General features: G+C 38.3%; 1 protein-coding gene across 4 annotated transcripts in view; it reads right to left on the reverse strand.

Moving 5' to 3' along the window:
* Ttc7 (tetratricopeptide repeat domain 7) overlaps window positions 1-19,901 on the reverse strand; it is a 173,361-nt gene that overhangs the window by 40,737 nt on the left and 112,723 nt on the right. For all 4 annotated transcript variants that reach the window (XM_068230173.1, XM_068230171.1, XM_068230172.1 and 1 more), the window contains 2 exons: window positions 10,588-10,692; window positions 4,708-4,799 (listed from right to left, as the gene is read on the reverse strand). In XM_068230173.1, the coding sequence (XP_068086274.1) occupies window positions 4,708-4,799; window positions 10,588-10,692 (197 nt within the window). The remainder of the gene's footprint in view (window positions 1-4,707; window positions 4,800-10,587; window positions 10,693-19,901) is intronic.

The following is a 19,901-nucleotide window of genomic DNA, read 5'->3' on the forward strand; positions in this document are numbered from 1 at the left end:
ATTAAATTTTGAATTTTGTGCCATTCTTGTTGATTAACGTTCCCATTGGTGCTTGTTCAACCTTGGGAGGAATTATAAGATCTCTGTAACTGAATAAGAGAAAAAAGGAGTTCAGAATGTCAATCTAGAGCCCAATTAATCATGACTGTAAAGTGAAAGTGTTTGCCGCATTAAAGTGGACAAACTTACTTATCTTGTCGATGTTAGTTGGAACCACCTGTTCCGGTTGCGTCTGAATGACTAACCGTACTACTCCTAGTGAAGTACTGATGCGGTAACGGAGGGGTGGAGCGTAGAGGTGGAGGGGGAGTGAGTTTCAATTTGTGCGTCTGTGTTTATATTCCACGTAGAATTTAATCACTACAAAATATAATTGTATTGAATACGTGGACACAGTAATTTTATTCACGAAAGAATTTACTTAAGCTACACCTTATCATAAAGTGCTAATCTGTGAAGTGGCTTACCAGTAATCTCATCATAAACAGCCACTATAAGAAACATTACAACCAACAAAAATAAATTACATTGCTCACATCATGCCATCAGTCAATCACTCGTCAAACTAACGCCTTTGTTTATCAGGGACCTTATTCTTGAAATTGGCGTGAGTGAGTGTGCGTGCCAGTTTCTAAACATGCTTGTAACAGAAACGTACGGTTCAGTGTTCAGAAACTCAGAAATAATATCCCAGTTCCTATAGCAAATGGAAGTGTCATTTGAATATCTATACTGGTTAACTAGTGTGCAGAAAAACAAGCACCCCGGACAAAGTCTTTTCTTTGTAGAATGTTTTTCTGTAATAATTTCTAGTGATTTAGTGTTAAGAATTTCATTATGGTCCGTATTGAATTGAAATTTACAATGTTGAATAAGGATAAAGGGTTTCCACCTGTTCAATACATTGACATCATTTTACCGGTTTTGGCATCTCCCATGCCATCATCAATGTATTGAACAGGTGGAAACCCTTTATCCTTATTCAACATTGTAAATTGCTAGTGAGGCAAAATCCATAATAATTACGGGTAATCCCTAACAGCACCTCTATGTTATATAAATTACATGGGTAGCTTTTAAAACGCTGAGTATTTAAAAAAGGAGAGTTATTATCTTCTTAATTTATATTATTATAATAATTTAAGTTTTGGTTTAATGAGAAGAAGGCAATTATGAATTAAAGGGGAAAAGATATTATCTACAAACATTTAATTTTAGTATCAAAGTAAAGACCTGGAATTACGTTATTGTTAAGAGAGAATTGTAAGCTACACCAATGCAATACTAGATACTTTGAGCGGTCAGCATAAGTATGTCTATCTTTTTCATCCACTCTCCTTCTCTATCGCGCACGCTCACTCTATCTGCCTGCAAATCCCTCTCTGAAAGTACTACTCACTGCATCTACATATCAGTCTCGCCCAATCATTCCGCTCGCGTCCAGTCTTAGATCAAAACCTTAATTTTAACATGACAAATCATTTTCCTGTGTATTTCCCTGAGTTTTCCACATTTTCCCTGTTTTTACAGAAAATGGGTACGATGGACAAGAGAGGGGTTGCCCAGTCCAGCTCCTTGGCTGAGTGGTCTTCGGTTCAGAGTACCTTGGGTTCAATTCCCGGCCAGGCTGGGTGTTTGTGATCATCCCAATACACATCTTCACAACCACAGAAACATGCAACAGTGAATACATCCCTCAGCATAGGGTTGGCGTCAGGTAGTGTTCTGCCTTCTAGCCCTTGTTTTTATTGGTCAAGAGTGAGCGTCGTCACAGGCTTCTGTAATGACTTCCAGTATACACAAACAATGAATATTCATAATCCTCCATACACCATTAGATTTCTTTTAACACTGCACTTTTACAAGAGTGCGTCATCATCAACCACACAACAAAGCCAATGAAGATAGTTTTCATAAGGTTTCATAAGGGAATTACATCGTGTTTTAATGAATCATCTCTCAGCATTTTATAACATGCCACAAAGAATGGCAAAACCTGTATTTTTAGATAGTGTTTCCATTTTGTAATTTTTAGCTGAGGGTGGCTTAATTGTCGACTCTTATTTCGTTAGAATAGTATAAATAAGTATTGAATAGGTGGAAAACAAATATATTTCTGTTAAGGAATAAAAATTGATTTACGTAAAGTCAATACGGAATCAATAATAATATTATTTGCTTTACGTCCCACTAACAACTCTTACGGTTTTCGGAGATGTCGACGTGCCGGAATTTAGTCCCGCAGGAGTTCTTTTATGTGCCAGTAAATCTACCGACAACGAGGCTCACGTATTTGGGCATCTTCAAGTACCACCGGACTGAGCCAGGATCGAACCTGCCAAGTTGGGGTCAGAAGGCCAGCGCTTCAACCATCTGAGCCACTCAGCCCAGCAATACGGAATTCATGATCACGTTTATCAGTTGTACTTTCTCTTAAATCAATAACCACTACTGCCACCGCAGTAGATGTATTGAACAAATGTCCAACTAAGGGCCGGTTTCATCAACATGGGTTGAGAACCTTAACCCTGAGTTATACACTTTAACTCTGAATTTGAATATTTATTCCGTTCCATCAAGAAGGGTTACTTTTAACTCTGGGTTAAGCCCTCCTTTCACCTGGGTTAAACTGTTAACTCGAGGCTTAAAGCAAAATGGCTGCTGTAAGTCACGCAAAGTTGCTTTATTTAGATATGTTAAATGATGTTCCTAACAGAACTGTACTTACTAGGAGGAACAATTTCTGAAGAGGTATAGACTGTAAAAAATCAGCATCAGTAAAGTCGTCGATTAGAAGTTAGAATATATAAGAGACAGAAACAGTCCTCTCTTTTCTATACTGCAGGTAATGACTGCATTAACATTTTACGCCACAGGGTCGTTTCATACATGGTAATGGCTTGAGACAATGTTGGGGTGTCACAAGCTACCGTCAGCATAATGGTATCTAAAGTGTCTGCAGCTATATCATTAATATTTTTGTAGAACTGTTTAAATTGTTTGCTAGTTCGCACTGCCAAGTGGGCAATGCTATTAAATTACCTCCCCCTACGGGTGGGGATGTAGAATAACACCCACGGTATCCCCTGCCTGTCGTAGGAGGTTTCTAAAAGGCCCCCCAGAAGCTCTTAACTTGGGAGCGTGGGTTGCGACCACAGGGCCCTTAGCTGACCACAGGCCCTTAGCTGAGTCCCGGCATTGCTTCCACTTACTTGTGCCATACTTCTCACTTTCATCTGTCCTATCCGACCTCCCTTGGTCAACTCTGGTTCCTTTCCGATCCCAAAGGTATTAGAGCAATTGAGGCCTAGGGAGTCTTTCATTTTCATGCCCTTCATGGTGCTTGTCTTACTTTGACCGATTCCTTCATTTTTCAAAGTGTCAGATCCCTTCCATTTTTCTCCTTGATTAGTGTTAAGTAGAGGATGGTTGCCTAGTTGTACTTCCTCTTAAAACAATAATCACTACCACTATTAAATTATCCTGTAATTTCTTTCCGTGTGTTCTCTTTTTCTTTTTTTTTCTGACACCGTCAGTCTTCTTGCATTCCATAATGATTTGATACTTAGTGATTAACTCCGTGAATAATGTTTTACTTGTGCTTCAGTTTCTCTTCTCAAACTTCTATTTTTCTCATCACTGCTCTCAGGCCTATTACAAAAGAATAATTCAGGCTACCATGGAACTGTAGAAGGATACAAAATACGGTACTGCACAAAAATGAAACGAAAGAATCGCACAAGAAGTGTGTTCATGACCTCTGGTTTTCAGTTGCAGCCACCCTGATTGGCACGGTAGTCATTTGCAGTGACGGTTAATATGGTGTTAGTTAACCCTCTGCTGAAACAGAAACACTTGAATCACAGGAACGAGTTAAAATATTTACTCGAAGTTAATAAACCAAGAGTTAGAGTATATTTAACTCTCCCTGATGAAACCGAGCCCAAGAGGGTGGTATGTCGGTAACTGCAAGTTCATTTAGCCCGAGTCTAAGTTGGTCACAAATCTGATGAAGTAGAGTTACTGTACCCTCTGGTTGTTTCACTCGTAAAAGCCCATCAGATTAGTCAACTTTCTGCGACGTAGTTTTTATTATTATTATTATTATTATTATTATTGTTGTTGTTGTTTTTTAAACAGTTTTGAATGATCTAAGGGATATTTAATGAGCATTATTGAATTAAGGAATTATATCATTTCAATACTGAATCGAATTGGAGAGAGGAGACTGTTAAAGCTAAATTTGATGAGAAGAGTAGAGAGAATGACAGGACACATCTTACGACACCCAGGACTTGTTCAGTTGGTTTTTGAGGGATGTATAAAGGGTAAGAACGGTAGGGGTAAACCAAGGTATGAATATGACAAGCAGATTAGAACAGATGTAGGATGCAGCAGTTATGTACAGATAAAAAGGTTAGCACAGGATAGGGTGGCGTGGACGGCTGCATCAAACCAGTCTATGGACTGCTGACTCAAACAACATAATCATTTCAATGGAGTCTGAATTGATGTACTTCCTTGCTACATGATATAATTTATATAGTAAAGATTAGGAAATCCTTTAGGTGTATGGGTTCATTGAGGCAATTTTCCTTACAAAAATACTCATGACTAAACTTTAACGCTGTCTCAAAAATAACTTTGCGTGTCTCAATTTAGTATGGCTTTTGACTGACCATACTTGACATATATTCACACACTTACCATGTCTGATGAGAAGATGGGTCAATCTTGGCAGCATCTCGCAGGGTCTTCTCGGCCAACCTTTGACTGCCCAGGTAATGGTAAATCAAGCCCTGAAGTGTCAGACAAGAACATTTCACTCTTTCATGAAATATACATGTTTTTAATGGAAGAAAATCTATAACACCGGTTATTTGTTGATGTGGAATATATCGAATAATAATGATTTTGATTCCCATAGGGAAATATTTGTCTTGAATGATCAAATTCATGATTATAATATATAATATTACTGGAAATTATAAATTTTCCAGCTAACTGATTCTTGGCAGCCAACATTTCACCCCAGTGTGCCAATTTTTTGTAAGTGAGACCATGCGTCTTGGTAGGTGTGCTAGTTACCAACTGATGAGCCCAAATTGGCACACTGGGGCGAAATGCTGGCAACCAGGAATGAGTTGTCTGTTAGGTCATCAGCCCAGAGGCTGGTTGGATCCTCAAATAGCACCACCAAAGGTTATGCAGTTATAAGGAAACCCCAAAAACCAATGGCAGCACCAAAATGAGGCGTACTAGGCAAGATGAGGAGTGAGGTAGTTTGCCACTGCTTTCCTCAAGGAATGAGTTAGCTAGAAAATTTATAATTTTCAATAATGGGCCATTTATATTGGAATTACATCAGGTGTGTCATTAATTCCATTCCATTCCCAGAAACTCAATAACAGGAATGTTTGCCAACCTGCAGCACAGGTTTGAAAGATGCCTTAACACGTTCCTTGCGGGTTCGGGTCACCATGTGTCCCGAAGCATGTTACTCTTACCCGTCGGTGCGAACTTCCCAAAATTGTGGAAAAAGTAACTACGTCCTAGTTACAAATTTCCAATAACTAATGGCAACATAGTGTTCCTATCGAGTAAAGGATCGAGGCATACTGCTAGTTTCTATCGGCCCACCGGTGACCTGAACTAATATTTTTGCATCTTCCATTCATATCACTTCGGGTCACCTTCTGTTCGGATTGCTGTCTAACCTATATTTTTATGCAGAAATCACTTGCGCCGTTACGGTGAATGAAGCCTACAATGTTGCTGTCTTCAGATGGCAGACTGTTGTTTAATACGAGGAGTACCACCCGACATCTCATGTAACCTATTGCTTTCTACATTGCACTCAGGTAAGCGGATATAAGTTTTCAGACTATTATTTACTGGGGTAGTTATTGATATGTTTATTATCTTCTGTAGATAATATTTACAAGCAAGTTCACGTCTTTTTTTAAATTTTTAGCCATGGAGCTTTCACATCTGACTCACCGGTGGCTTGGAAAAGAAAGAGGTTCAGGACAGCACAGGATCCCGGATGAACTGCTCATGGTTTGAAACAAGGCGATGACAGTGACGGTGATTTCTCTCCAGTATCTGAAGATGACCTTACGTACAGCCTCGTCTTTTCTAATATTATTTTGTTATTAAGCATAATACAAAAATAATGAACATACGCTTATCATATTCCCACAAAAATAGATCAATGAACGAGAAACTAACATTTACTTCCGGGGTCATTTCTGGGTCACGCGTGAGCATGAGTAGCTTTGAATGCGTATTTCAGAAGATCGTGAAGAGATGGACCTATCATGTTATATACCATAAGAAAGAGAATGAGTCGCTCTTTCTCGCAGTCAAAAAACTGTCACAGAGGTAAATAAATACATGGGAATGCCTCTTAAAAAATCAAGCACACAACAAGCGCACCATCATTGTTTTGGATTTTATAGTAGGGAGTAATGAAAGTCAAATTCATCAGGTCACTGGGTACTCTGGTGAACCGAACCGATAATGCAGCATCGGGTCACTGGTGGACCGATACAACGTAAAATTAAGTCATTACAATTCACTGCCACAGGGAACGTGTTAAGGGGCAAGACTCCACCCAATGAATTAACTTTTCTTCTAGTACGTTGATTTCAGCCAAATTTTGAAATTATGTACCAAGTTCTGAAGTCCAGTTGGACATTGCTTTGCAATGAACTGAGAAATCTTCATCAATCTTCTTACAAACATTTGTTCGAAGTTCATTCAATGATATGTTTTTAATTTGCTTACATTATGTTTATGACTTATTTCCTTTACATTACCGTCAGCAATGCCACACAATTGTTAGAACTTAAAAACAATTAGTACCTAAAACCTATGAATTTTTTGCCGGGTATTAGAAGCATCCTGAAAAATGAAAACTACTGAAATGGCAATATATCCAAATATAAATTGCCGGGTATTAGAAGCATCCTGAAAAATGAAAACTACTGAAATGGCAATATATCCAAATATAAAGTTTTAAAGTTGGCATGCCTCTGTGGCTCAAACAGCAGTGCGCCAGCCTCGCATCGCCGGGTTCCATGGTTCAAATCCCAGTCACTCCATGTGAGATTTGTGCCAGACAAAGCAGAGGCGGGACAGGTTTTTCTCCGAGTACTCCGGTTTTCCCTGTCCACTTTCATTCTAGCAACACTCTCCAGTATTATTTCTTCTGCCAGTCATTAATCATTGCCCTACAGGAGTGCGACAAGCTTTGGCAGCCAGCACAATTCCTTATGGCTAGATGGGGGCTTCGTTCATTCCATTCCTGACCCGGTCGAATGACTGGAAACAGTGTGGATTTTCATTTTTCCAAATTAAAGTTTGCATAAGAAAACTGCAATAACTAATAGTTTCATGAACTGTTGAAAATGAAAACTCTACAACCTGTTTTCCAGTCTCTGACTGGGTCAGGGATGTAATGAATGAACCATATACAGTAAAACCTCTCTACAACGGACACCTTCGGGACTGAAAAAAAATGTCCGTTATGAAGGGGTGACCGCCCGAGAGATGTAATGAAACTGGTACTATTAAACACAAGTTGGAACACAATAACCCATGTATTGTATGTGTTAATAATTCTCACAAATGTAGGCCTACCTTTAATTGTATACTGTATACAGTATTGTACAATATACTGCACTGTTCTCACATGAGAAAGTTGTTGATGGGCTGCAGCAGCTGCGATGTACTGTATTAAAGAGACAAAAACACTTCTATGGAAACCTCTACTGAGCACACTGTACACTATTACCGTTCAACATGTTAAAGTTAAGAAGAACATACAAGTTTTTGAAACTTTAAATCAATATGAAGATGTAGCAATCTCTAGCACAGTACAGTAAAACATTAGCATTTGGAAAATCCTTAATGTTCGTTTGTTTTGTCCATTTTGGTTTAGCAATGATATTTTCACTATGATTGTGCAATTAAATCTTGGGTCAAATTTACACCTTTTTCATCGTTTTGTTTATAATAGAATTCTTTCAGTCGCTTAACAAAGCCGAGAGCCTAACTGTACAAGGTTACTGGCAGCACATTAATTTCCATATTTTCTTCAAAGTCGTCATTAACATCACCTTCACTCCCGCTTTCGTCAGAATCTTCATTTTTGTCCTCCTTCCCTTGGATTGACTGAAGAATCGTTTTCGTGTCTCCACTTTCACACTCTGTTGGAATATCTGAATCAATTTTGATGCAGGTGTTCACTTGTACACTGTAACCTGCTGCATTAATCAACTGTTGTGGTGTTTCCGTGCTGTCAGGAAGGGTATCCGATTCTATTTCGGGACGTCCGCCACTAGCGGGAAACCCAGCTTTCAGAAAGCAGTTACGAATTGTTAAGGCTGTAATGTTTTTCCATCCATTGGTTATCCACGAAATTGCCTGGAGAACATATAGTCCCTTTGTCAGTGTTTGAAGGGTTACTTCATTCCCATTAAGTTCTGATACTATGCGCTTCATCACTAACTGTCTGTACATAACCTTGAAGTTATGGATCACTCCTTGGTCAAGCGGCTGAGAAACTAATGTTACATTTGGTGGGAAAAAGACTATCTTCACATTTTGCAACTTAATTGTATCCGGATGTGATGCTGCATTATCGAGGAATAATAACACTTTTCGCTCCTGGCGTATCATTTTTCTGTCCAACTGTCCTAGCCACTTTGTAATTATTTCTGTGGCCAATCATGCTTTCCTACTCGCTTTTCATTCAATGCCAAACTTCGTAACATCCATGTTCTTAAAACACCTTGGTTTTGCAGCTTTTCCTATCACAAGGGGCTTCTCCCGTTCTTCACTCATACTTGCACATAACAAGACCATAAGACGTTCTTTTGCAACTTTTCCACCAATACAATGATTTCCTTTGAAACACAAGTTCTGTCGGGTAAAGCAAGGAAAAATAATCCAGTTTCATCGGCATTCAAAATATTTTCTGGAGCATACCCATCTATGATTGATGGTATTTTTGCCAGTTTTCAACAATCTCCATATTAACACTGGATGATTCTCCGCAAATCACTCTGAAGTTGATAACAATGCCGCTTTCTGAATCTTTCTAACCAGCCATTTGAAGCTTTGAAATCTCCAATACCTAATTCTACCGCAAATTCTAACGCTTTTGCTTGTATCATTGGTCCTGACACAGGGACATTCTGACTTCTTATTTTAGTGAACCACTCTAGCATTGCCTTGTCAATGAGAGCTCCACTACCACTTTGAAACAGTTTAATGCGCTGTTCGTTGCCATTTAAACACCATTCTTTCACTAGTTCCTCTTGCTTTTTCACAATTACAGCTGCCTGTGACTTTCCCATCTTGAACAGTTCGGACAGTTTACACACACCACACTTCTCACGTTTATGATAGTCTATTATGCCTATCTTTTATTTTAGAGTTAAAAACTTCCTTGGAACCATGTTTACACCAACTTACTAACGTAAAACTGAACAAATCAAAAGCCCACGAGTCAATGAAAAGTAACCTGACAGTGAAGGTACGAATTCCAGCGCTGTCGAGCATGTCAAATCACACAACTTCCGGAAGTGATAGCGTAGCTTAGTGTTGCCTTCCAAGAATGTGCACAGTCTGGACAAAAAGTTACGGTGTCTGTGATTCTTGGAAGTACCGCCTGTGCAAAAAGTAAGCGAATACATACTGTACAGGACACAATTACAGTATTTTTTTAAAAAGAAAGTGTCCGTTAGGAGAGGTTTAATTGGAGTTTCTCGTGGCTATGGTGTGTCCACGTCTGTAATAAAGGGTGTCTGTATAAAAGGGGTAAATTTCTCATACACAGCATGGTATTTAATTACGGACCTAAAAAATCGTCCAACAATGAGGGGTGTCCGCCGGTGAGAGGTGTCCGTTAAGGCAGGTTTTACTGTATAGGCTATTAGTATAATTGGATCGCCACTCCCGAAGTGATTTATGAATGACTGATAAATGCTATGAAATGATAATGGAGAGTGTTGCTGGAATGAAAGATGACGGGGAAAACCGGAGTGCCCAGAGAAAAACCTGTCCCAGCCTCCGCTTTGTCCAGTACAGAGCTCACATGGAGTGACCAGGATTTGAACCACGGTATCCAGCGGTGAGAGGCCGATGCGCTGCCATCTGAGCCACGGAGGCTCTCATGAACTGTTATTTACGTAAATTTAATACTAATCGTCGGCATGCGAAAGGCTAGTAAATCAATATGCCAATGGGTTAAGCATTTTAAGCATTTCAAAGAAGGACAACAGTCTGTGGAAGATGAAAAACTTTTGGGTTGACTGTTACCATGAACTCCGAAAATGATCACAATTATTCATGAAGACGTTTTGCGGCCCGAGATGTAGAACAACAGGACTGGTTGCTGCATCTCGACAATGCACCCATTCACACCTCACTCATGAGAGACTCCCCACAGTCTTAAAGTATATATGATCCATTTGAAACAATTTATTGATACAAATTATTCCCTTATCACTTCCATAAACCTTAAGCAGTGGATTTGAGAGCTAGTTTTTAAACAAATGCTCACTTCAGGCTACTTACCAAATGCTGCAAACTTTTAATATGCATAGGATTGATGGCCACAGCATTCTGGAAGCACAGCTTGGCTTCTACAAACTCCTGCTTGTACTCGTAGATTAGGCCTCTCTGCAACATATCAAGTGAAGAGTAGTATGACCTAAACTGGAAGGTGTTGGTGATTATTGTTTTAAGACGAAGTACAACTTGTTAATCATCCTCTCTTAAAAATAATCAGAGGGAAGAAACGGAAGGGATCCAATACTCCAAAAAATGAAGATATCGGCCAATGAAAGACAAGAGCCACAAAGGGCGTAAAAATGAAAGACTCCCTAGCTCTCGAATGCTCTAATGCTGTCAGGGTTAGAAAAGAACAAGATTTCACCAAGGGAGGTCAGATAGGATATGTGAAAGTGAGGAGCCTGGCACAAGTAAGTGGAATCAATGCCAGGACTCAGCTAAGGGTCCCGTGGTCGCCAAGCTACGTTCCGAAGTTAAAGCTAAAATTCTTATTATCAAACCCAACTGACTTAAAGTTGATAAACCAATAATCTTTTTTAAATCAAATTCAAAATTGGCCCCTAAACCTGTTATAAATATAGTAAGACCGGCTATAAGCAGTAAAAATTTAGACAAGAGTCCCTGGGGCATCTTTTAGTTATGACAGGCAGGGGATACCAAGGATGTATTCCACCACCTCCACCTACAGGAAGATCTAAATTAGAAAGCCATGATTTTATCTTTTTTTTTACTATTTGCTTTACGTCACACCAACACAGACAGGTATTATGGCAGCGACGGAATAGGAAAGGGCTAGGAGTGGGAATGAAGCAACTACGGCCTTTATTTAGGTACCAGCACTGGCATTTGCCTGGTGTGAAAATGGGAAACCATGCAAATCCATGGGGTTCAAATCCACTATTTCCCGAATGCAAGATGATAGCTACGTGACCCAAACCCCGTAGCCACTTGCTGTTCTCTTTACATTAAGGAAGCACATACACTTATCTATTTCCCAGTTGTGTGTCTGGTATGTCAGTTATACGTAGTGTTACCACTATATCTTTGAAAAATCATTGGTACAAAACATCTCAGCCCAGTTGGTGGCCATGCTGGTAAAGGCTTCAAGTCAATTTGGTCCGACACCATGGTTAACCGGTTCAAGTCCCGTTAGCGGAAAAAATATTTACCATCAGAATGTTGACTAGCGGGATAGAAGAGAAGGTGGTACACAAATGAAATGGCGTATGGCTTTTAGTGCCGGGAGTGTCCGAGGACATGTTCGGCTCGCCAGGTGCAGGTCTTTCAATTTGACACCCGTAGGTGACCTGCGCGTCGTGATGACGATGAAATGATGATGAAGACGGCACACACACCCAGCCCCAGTGCCAGTGAAATTAACCAATGATGGTTAAAATTCCCGACCCTGCCGGGAATCGAACCCGAGACCCCTGTGACCAAAGGCCAGCACGCTAACCATTTAGCTATGGAGCCGGACGGTGGTACACAATTTCCAGACATTGGATTGTGTGCCAAAAGAAACATACACAACATGTAGAGTGACAACCTTATTACAGTAAAGTTACGAAATAATCAGACTGAATGGGAACCGATCAGCACTGGTGTGAGACAAGGTGGTGGACTTTCCCCTTTGTTGTTCATAATCTATATGAACAACATAATGCAGGAATGGAGGCATGAAAGGCATGGATCAATCCCAGTCGGCAGCCATCTCGCACATCTAGATGCCATACTCTTTGCCATATAATGTTGCATTGGTAGCATCATCAGAAGATGATCTTCAGTGGTCAGTATTTAATCTCCAGAAAGTCTCTTCAAAATTCAACATGATCATTTCACCAGAAAAGAGCAAAATAATGGCCTTTAAGAGGAAGTACCCTATCCCCAGTAAAATCTGTTTAGATAGTAAAATTCTGGAGTCAATGAATTCAATTATCTGGGATACAACTGATCTTACCAAGGAGAAATTTATATCTCTGCAAAAATAACCAAGTTTACCAGAACAACAGGAATTATAAATCATATTATGAAGCCATGTCTTGTCCAAAAACATACTCGCTTACGTCTTTATAACACTTTAGCCATACCAACCGTTTGCTATGGCAGCGAGGCATGGATAAGAAGAACTCAAGGCATTTCCAGAATTACAGCACGTGAAATGACATTCGTGCGCAGAACAGCAAGCTATACAAAATGGAATCGTAAAAGAAATAAAGATGTACTTAAAGGACTTAATGTGAAACCAGTAATCAATTACATCTATGATTACCAAGAAAACTGGAAACATTATGTTCGAAGAATGGAATCCGGAAGACTTTTTTTTTTTTTTTTTTTTTTTTTTTTTTTACAATGCTTAGTAAAGCTAAAGGTTCCACCTATTCAATACGTTATCATAATGGTCTATTTAGAACATCACATATTTATTTAACTTATCATAAAATACATCTTTGGTACCGGTTTCGGCAATCCACTATGCCATCATCAGCCATTGAGTTTTTTATAGCAAGGAACATTCAAAAATTTAAAAATATGCAATAGCAAGTCCTATTCTTACATGAAAAACATTAAAAATATAGCTAAATAGCATAGGCCCATTGTACTATACAAATTAACATGTCTTTTTTGAAAAATACAATATTATTTAGTGCATCTAAAATTATTTTATATATAATTGGCAAAGTCTATGATTTGGTATACCTTATGTACAATAGAATCATGTAAAATTGATAAAAGAATCTCCTTTTTGCCATTTAACCAGTTTTTAAAACAACAAGTCCTATTTTACATGGAAATTATTAAAACTTGGCTAGTTAGTATTAACCCTTTTTTTTTATGTTATACAAGTAACATGTTTTGTTAAAAAATAAAGTATCTTTTTGTGCGTCTAGAATTGTTTTTTAGGTGCTTAAAAAGACTATGGTTTGATATAGTTGATACACAGGAAATTTGATGCTTCTATAAAAACCTCTGTCATTTTTAACACAGTTTCTTAGTTCCTCATAATATGCGACTTATACTGTTTTAGATAATAAATACAGGTTCTTCTTCCTTAAAACTTATTGAAACAACAGTCTGTTTGACTATGTAAGTCCTGATGTGTTTTTTCTTGTTTAAGTATTGCTTCTAGTATTTTCCAATGTAAATAACTGTGTGGCTGAGGCCGAAACTATGGTTAAGATCTTGAATATTATTTTATGTGCCAGATGGAAATGGGCCGTAAATAGTGTTAATCTCGAACCAGTACGGACCTAAAAAAGGAAATAGTGAAATGAGTATGAGTTATTGAGAACGATACGCGGTACTATAGAAAAGAATTGAAGATATGAAACTCACCTCAGGTTGAATGTAACAGCGTGCAGAGAGAGTGAGGAACAACTGCTGAATGTCTAACGCCAACCAGCCGGCTCAGCTGTAAGGCGGGGCGTATTATGTAGGGGAAGGGGACGCAGGAGAGGTTGCGTTCGCGTGTGCCTGTGTGTCAGGGGGGGCGTGGACTTTGCCGGGGATAGTAGGCAAGCGCGCTACGTAATATTTTATATACGGATTGATTTTTAGGAATTTTTAAACTGTTAATTAATGAAATAAGCATGTCAAATAAAATTGTAGGTTTTTCCGAAATATCATTTAGATTGTAATTGGGATTATAATATTGATCTAAAGTAATGTAACATTGCTCTGTTAGGTCTAGGAGTGGGCCTTTATTTATTGTTTCGATGATGTCCAAGTCCTTGTTGATACCGTAAAAATTGTGTTTGTATTCCTGTATGTGCTGACCTATTGCCGAAAATTTTCTATATTTTATGGCATTGACATGTTCATTGTATCTGATATTAAATGATCTCCCAGTCTGTCCAAGGTAAACACTAGTACAGTCGTTGCAATGAAACCTATATACACCTGATCTATCGAATGGGTTTTGTATATTAACCGATTTTGAGTTGTAAAAAATATCTAAATTTCTATTATTGGTTTTGAAGGCAATATTGACATTTCTTTTTTTAAAAATATTGGTTAAACGGAAAATGTCAGAGTTAAAAGTAAAAGTAGCATATGTTTTTGTTTTGGGTGTTTCTTTTTGTAATTTAGTATTGGGTTGATGTTTAAATTTATTTATTATGCGTTCTATAAAACATTTGTTGAAGCCATTATAAGATGCGATTTTGCGTATAGTGTCGAGTTCTTTTTTACGTTCTATATTGGACATGGGTACATTAAATGCTCTCTGTATTAAATTATTGTATGTAGCTCTTTTATGACTAGGAGGATGTTCAGAATCGTGTTTGATGGTCGTGGCTGTATGTGTCGGTTTTCTGTATATTTTGTATTCAAAAGAGGATGGGCGCCTGGTAATAGTTAGATCTAAAAAATTTAGGGTTTTATTGCTCTCAGATTCTATTGTGAATTGTATATCATTATCAATGTTGTTGAGATGTATTAAGGTGGAAGGGGCGTCGGTAGTGCGTTGATCCATTATTATAAATGTATCATCTATAAATCTGGCCCAGAAGGCTATATTATTGAATGTCTTATTATTTATGATTTTAGTGTGTTCCAGAAAATCTATATAAATGTTAGCTAAGATACCTGATGCCGGCGAACCCATTGCTAGTCCGTCCTGTTTATAAATTACTTTGTTGAAAATGAAATAATTATTATTAGTTAGGAACTTCAAGATTAGTATGAAATCATCTATTTCAAGTTGACTAAGTTTGCTGTGAGTGCGCAAATTTTTTAGAACGATTGGTATAACTTTTTCAGGTTTGATGTTGGCGTACATATTGGTGATATCGAATGAATGCATGGTATGATGTGCCTGTAATTTGAAATTTTCTAGTTGCTTAATTAGTTCTGAAGTATTTCTTATTGATTTCTTAGCTTGAAATGTATAATGCTTGCTTAAAAATTGTTGTATAAACTGAGCTGTTTTGTACAGAGGGCTAGGTCTGAAGTTTATTATGGGGCGTATAGGAACACCATTTTTGTGTATTTTAGGTTGTGCTTTTACTGTTGGTAGACTGGGGTTCATATTAATTAATTTGTTCTTTTCGCTGTCAGTAAAGAGGCATGTTGTATTTTTAAGAATTTGTTTAAGTTGTCTTTGAATAGATTGCGTTGGATCTTTATCTATGATTGTGAAGGTTTTGTCTGTAAAGAAATTCTGTGTTTTTGTAATGTAATCTGTTTGGTCTAAAACAACAGTGGCGTTACCTTTATCTGCTTTTGTGATGACAACATTTGAATTTTTTATTTTGTTTTTAAGTTGACAGATCTTTTTTCTATTTTCAAGCTGGGTTGTGTTAAAATCTATAGCTGGTGTGCTAAAGATGTTTTTAATTTGTTTTTTAGCTTCAATTTTCAAAAAAGACATGTTAATTTGTATAGTACAATGGGCCTATGCTATTTAGCTATATTTTTAATGTTTTTCATGTAAGAATAGGACTTGCTATTGCATATTTTTATATTTTTGAATGTTCCTTGCTATAAAAAACTCAATGGCTGATGATGGCATAGTGGATTGCCGAAACCGGTACCAAAGATGTATTTTATGATAAGTTAAATAAATATGTGATGTTCTAAATAGACCATTACGATAACGTATTGAATAGGTGGAACCTTTAGCTTTACTAAGCATTGTAAAATCTTGAGTCAATACGGACAAAAAATGAAGTTTTTAATACTAAATCCGGAAGACTACCAAAGGAGATCTCGGACTAACAACCAAGAGGACACAAATCTATAAGACGTCCAATGAAGTGAATGGAAAGAAATGCAAGACCGTAACGGGGCACATGGCCCAATACTTGGATTATGATGATAATGATAATGGATTGTGTGCCAAAAATCTAGATTAAATTCCAAACCTCTCTGCAGTGTTCATATAGAGTGAGGGTGTATGATGCTGTTGATCCATTGGATGGGGATGTTATGCCTTGATTAGCCCCCTTCCTGTTACTCTACAAGAGTAGGCCACGTGCCAACACTGGGTTTCATCTCTCCCAACTCATACCCGGACATTTGTGGGGGGCAGCTGAAGACCAGACGGGGGTAGCAGAAATCAATGATAGGAATAACATAAGTACAGAAGTATACCGTATTTCACGGCATAATCGTCGCACTTTTTATACAAAAATTTTCGAAAAAATTGTAGGGTGTGACCATTATACGATGAATATTTAATACCAGTATTTGTATTACTCAAAAAATGTATTTATAACTAAATTGTATTTGATACAAATTTAAGATGCACGTAATACTCGCGTTTATACATCAAAATAACTAAAATAGTCTAAAACAAAATTCATAATTTTTCGCAACAATTCGGCGAACGTTTTTCCAACCTGAAAATAAAAATGAACGTATTAAGTTAATTGTCATTAATTTGAGTATTAAAGTTAAAATATTACACTTGCAAAAAATTATCGCTTTGTTGTGAAATGCGGACTTACCGGTACGCAATTTATTCCAAATCTTCGGTGTCGCTATCGCAGGTTTCGCTATCTGATGCGCCGTCCTCGCCTCTGTTAATACCAGTATCAGATTCTTCGTCTCCCTGCCACACTGCGTCATCTTCGGAACTGTCTAGTGCATTCGAAATCCCAGTCCTTTTGAAGCTCTTGGAGACTAGTTCAGGTGGTATAAGATCCCAACTCTTCTTCACCCACGAGCATAACAAGTCCAAGGGTGGACGCCTGATATTTCCGGCGGGCGTCAATTGCTGATCGCCGCTCATCATCCACTCGTTGTAAAATCGACGTAAGTGGTCTTTAAAGGGTTTAACACATACGTCTAGTGGCTGCAAAGCAGATGTTAGGCCACCAGGAATGACTATCTGTCGTGTCTTATTTGTAGTGAGAATTTGCTTCACTTCGTTCACGAGGTGACCTCGGAAACTATCTAAAACAAGCAGAGCTGGTTGTTTTAGTAGTGCACCAGGTCTTCTATTCCACACAGTTTTAACCCAGTCCAGCATGAGTTCTACGTCCATCCAACCCTTTAGTTGCACTCATACATGAATTCCACGGGGAAACTGTATATTCTTAGCCATCGTTTTCCTCTTGAAAATGATGTAAGGCGGCAACTTTCTCCCGTCAGCTGTAATGGCTAGCATTGCCGTGCATCGCAACTTCTCACTACCGCTGGTTTTCATTAATACACTCTGTGATCCTTTTAGCGCAATAGTGCTGTTGCGAGGCATATCAAAAAAGATTGGAGTCTGATCGGCATTACCGATTTGAGAAAGCAAGTACGAAGTTTCCTTGCGCAAACGTATGACAAATCGGTGAATTTTTACAATCTTGTCCGTGTAATCAGCAGACAACGTTTGGCTTAGTGTTGTTCTCCTTCGCACTGACAGATTGTGTCGTCGCATGAACCTTTTAATCCACCCACGAGTCGCCTTACACTGAGTTACCGGTATGTTGTGTTTGCACGCTACCTCCTGTCCCTTAATTTGTAACATTTCATATGATACACTGCAGCCATTGTTACGTATTTCACTGACGTACCTAAACACTTCTTCGTCAATTATAGGAAACTTCCCTGTTTTAGGACCACTAAACGCGCGTCTAGAAGGGTTTGTGCTTTTTAGCTTTTTTTTTACTTTCCGCCAGTTACGCACCGACTTTTCACTCACTGAAAATTTTCTTTCTGCAGCTCTGTTCCCGTGCTGTTCAGCGAAGGCAATTACGCTTAGCTTGAAGCCCGCAGAATAGTTTCTATATTTACCCATAATCGCTTATAAATGCTTCACACGTTAATGTTTTGCGATATAAATGACTTTCCGTAATTGTTCACTATTAAAACAAATTATTTCTGCAAACACCCCAAACACAAATTAAAAACTTAAATTCTCACGCACACATGTCTACAGTAATCACGTAAATCTGAAACAAATAAATGCATCTGTGATCTGTCCATTCCAAAGCAGCCAATACTGTTAGGCAGCAAGGAAGCATGCAGCAATTTATCAGTTTAGCTCGTTGGTTGCGACACACTACTGCGCTTACATAAAATCAGCTTCATGGTCCGTATCGCACTTCAATAGATTCACAATTAAGTATTTCTTTATTTTCCACCTAGTCGATACAATGATTGCTTAAGGCAATTTTTAATGGTCAAAAGTGGTACATGTTTCGTATATTATCAACATCTTCAGCCACATAACACTGTTTAGATGAAAAATATATAAAATTGATAAAGTAATGCTTTAGAGGAAGTTGACTGTATTCCGAGACGTCAGTAACAAACATTCATTTTTTTCAATTTCTTTTAAACATACGGTAATTAGGTTAATATTTCTTCCCAGTTATTGATGATTTTACATTACATTACTGACGAGTTTATAAAATAAAACTTTAATAGCATTGGATAATAATTAACTTGACTGCTTGGATAAAAGTTTTCATCCCATGCCCGGGCACTTATGACGTAGTAGTAAGATAAGAGTCTAGCGATGACAACTGAGACATCGTAAATAATTCGGCTGACCGTGAGCTGAATAATTCCGTGGAAATCTGCATTATCGTCTTGGATTTCACTTCGTGCGCAATAACACAGGAGCCGGCCCCATGGTGTAGGGGTAGCGTGCTTGCCTCTTACACGGAGGCCTCGGGTTCAATTCACGGCCGGGTCAGGGAATTTTACCTGTATCTGAGGGCTGGTTCGAGGTCCACTCAACCTACGTACCCGGTATTTCCTGGCGACGTTGCCGATAAGCGATAACTTACAGCCTTACGTATTTCAAATGGGAACTCATAATATGTAGGTGGTGAATAAATAGTACACTGTCTCGCGACCACGTTGTCAAACTGCCGATAGCCTACCGGTAAGCCATGCGTCGTACATATACCGGTATTATTTATTTATACGTTGTGCAACATGTCGCAAACGAGACTATGTTGCCAAATTGCCCATAAACCATACACGTATTTAAATTGTGCATTCATGTGCAACTTACGTTGCAGTTCCATTTACCTTTTAACCAGATTAGTGAACAAAATTTGGACGTGCGACGATTATGTAATTAAAGGTTTAAAGTCCGATTTTTGTATTGAAAATAAAGGATGCGACGATTACGCGGTGGCGACGATTATGCCGTGAAATACGGTAATTTAAAAGTGTTTAAGTCACGAATTTCTGTAAATCAGATGAAAAGTCCAAGAGACCTCATGGCATGGGATTTAACTGTGTCTATATGAAAAGAGAAATTCAGTTTGCTATAATATATTTCCAAGATCTTTGATCTGAGCACACAACGTTATTTACAGTGAAGGCACAAATCAGTTAAATAATAGTAAATGAAATCGTCATATATGATA

This window comes from Anabrus simplex, chromosome 13, assembly GCF_040414725.1.
Source record: "Anabrus simplex isolate iqAnaSimp1 chromosome 13, ASM4041472v1, whole genome shotgun sequence".
Taxonomy (NCBI): domain Eukaryota; kingdom Metazoa; phylum Arthropoda; class Insecta; order Orthoptera; family Tettigoniidae; genus Anabrus; species Anabrus simplex.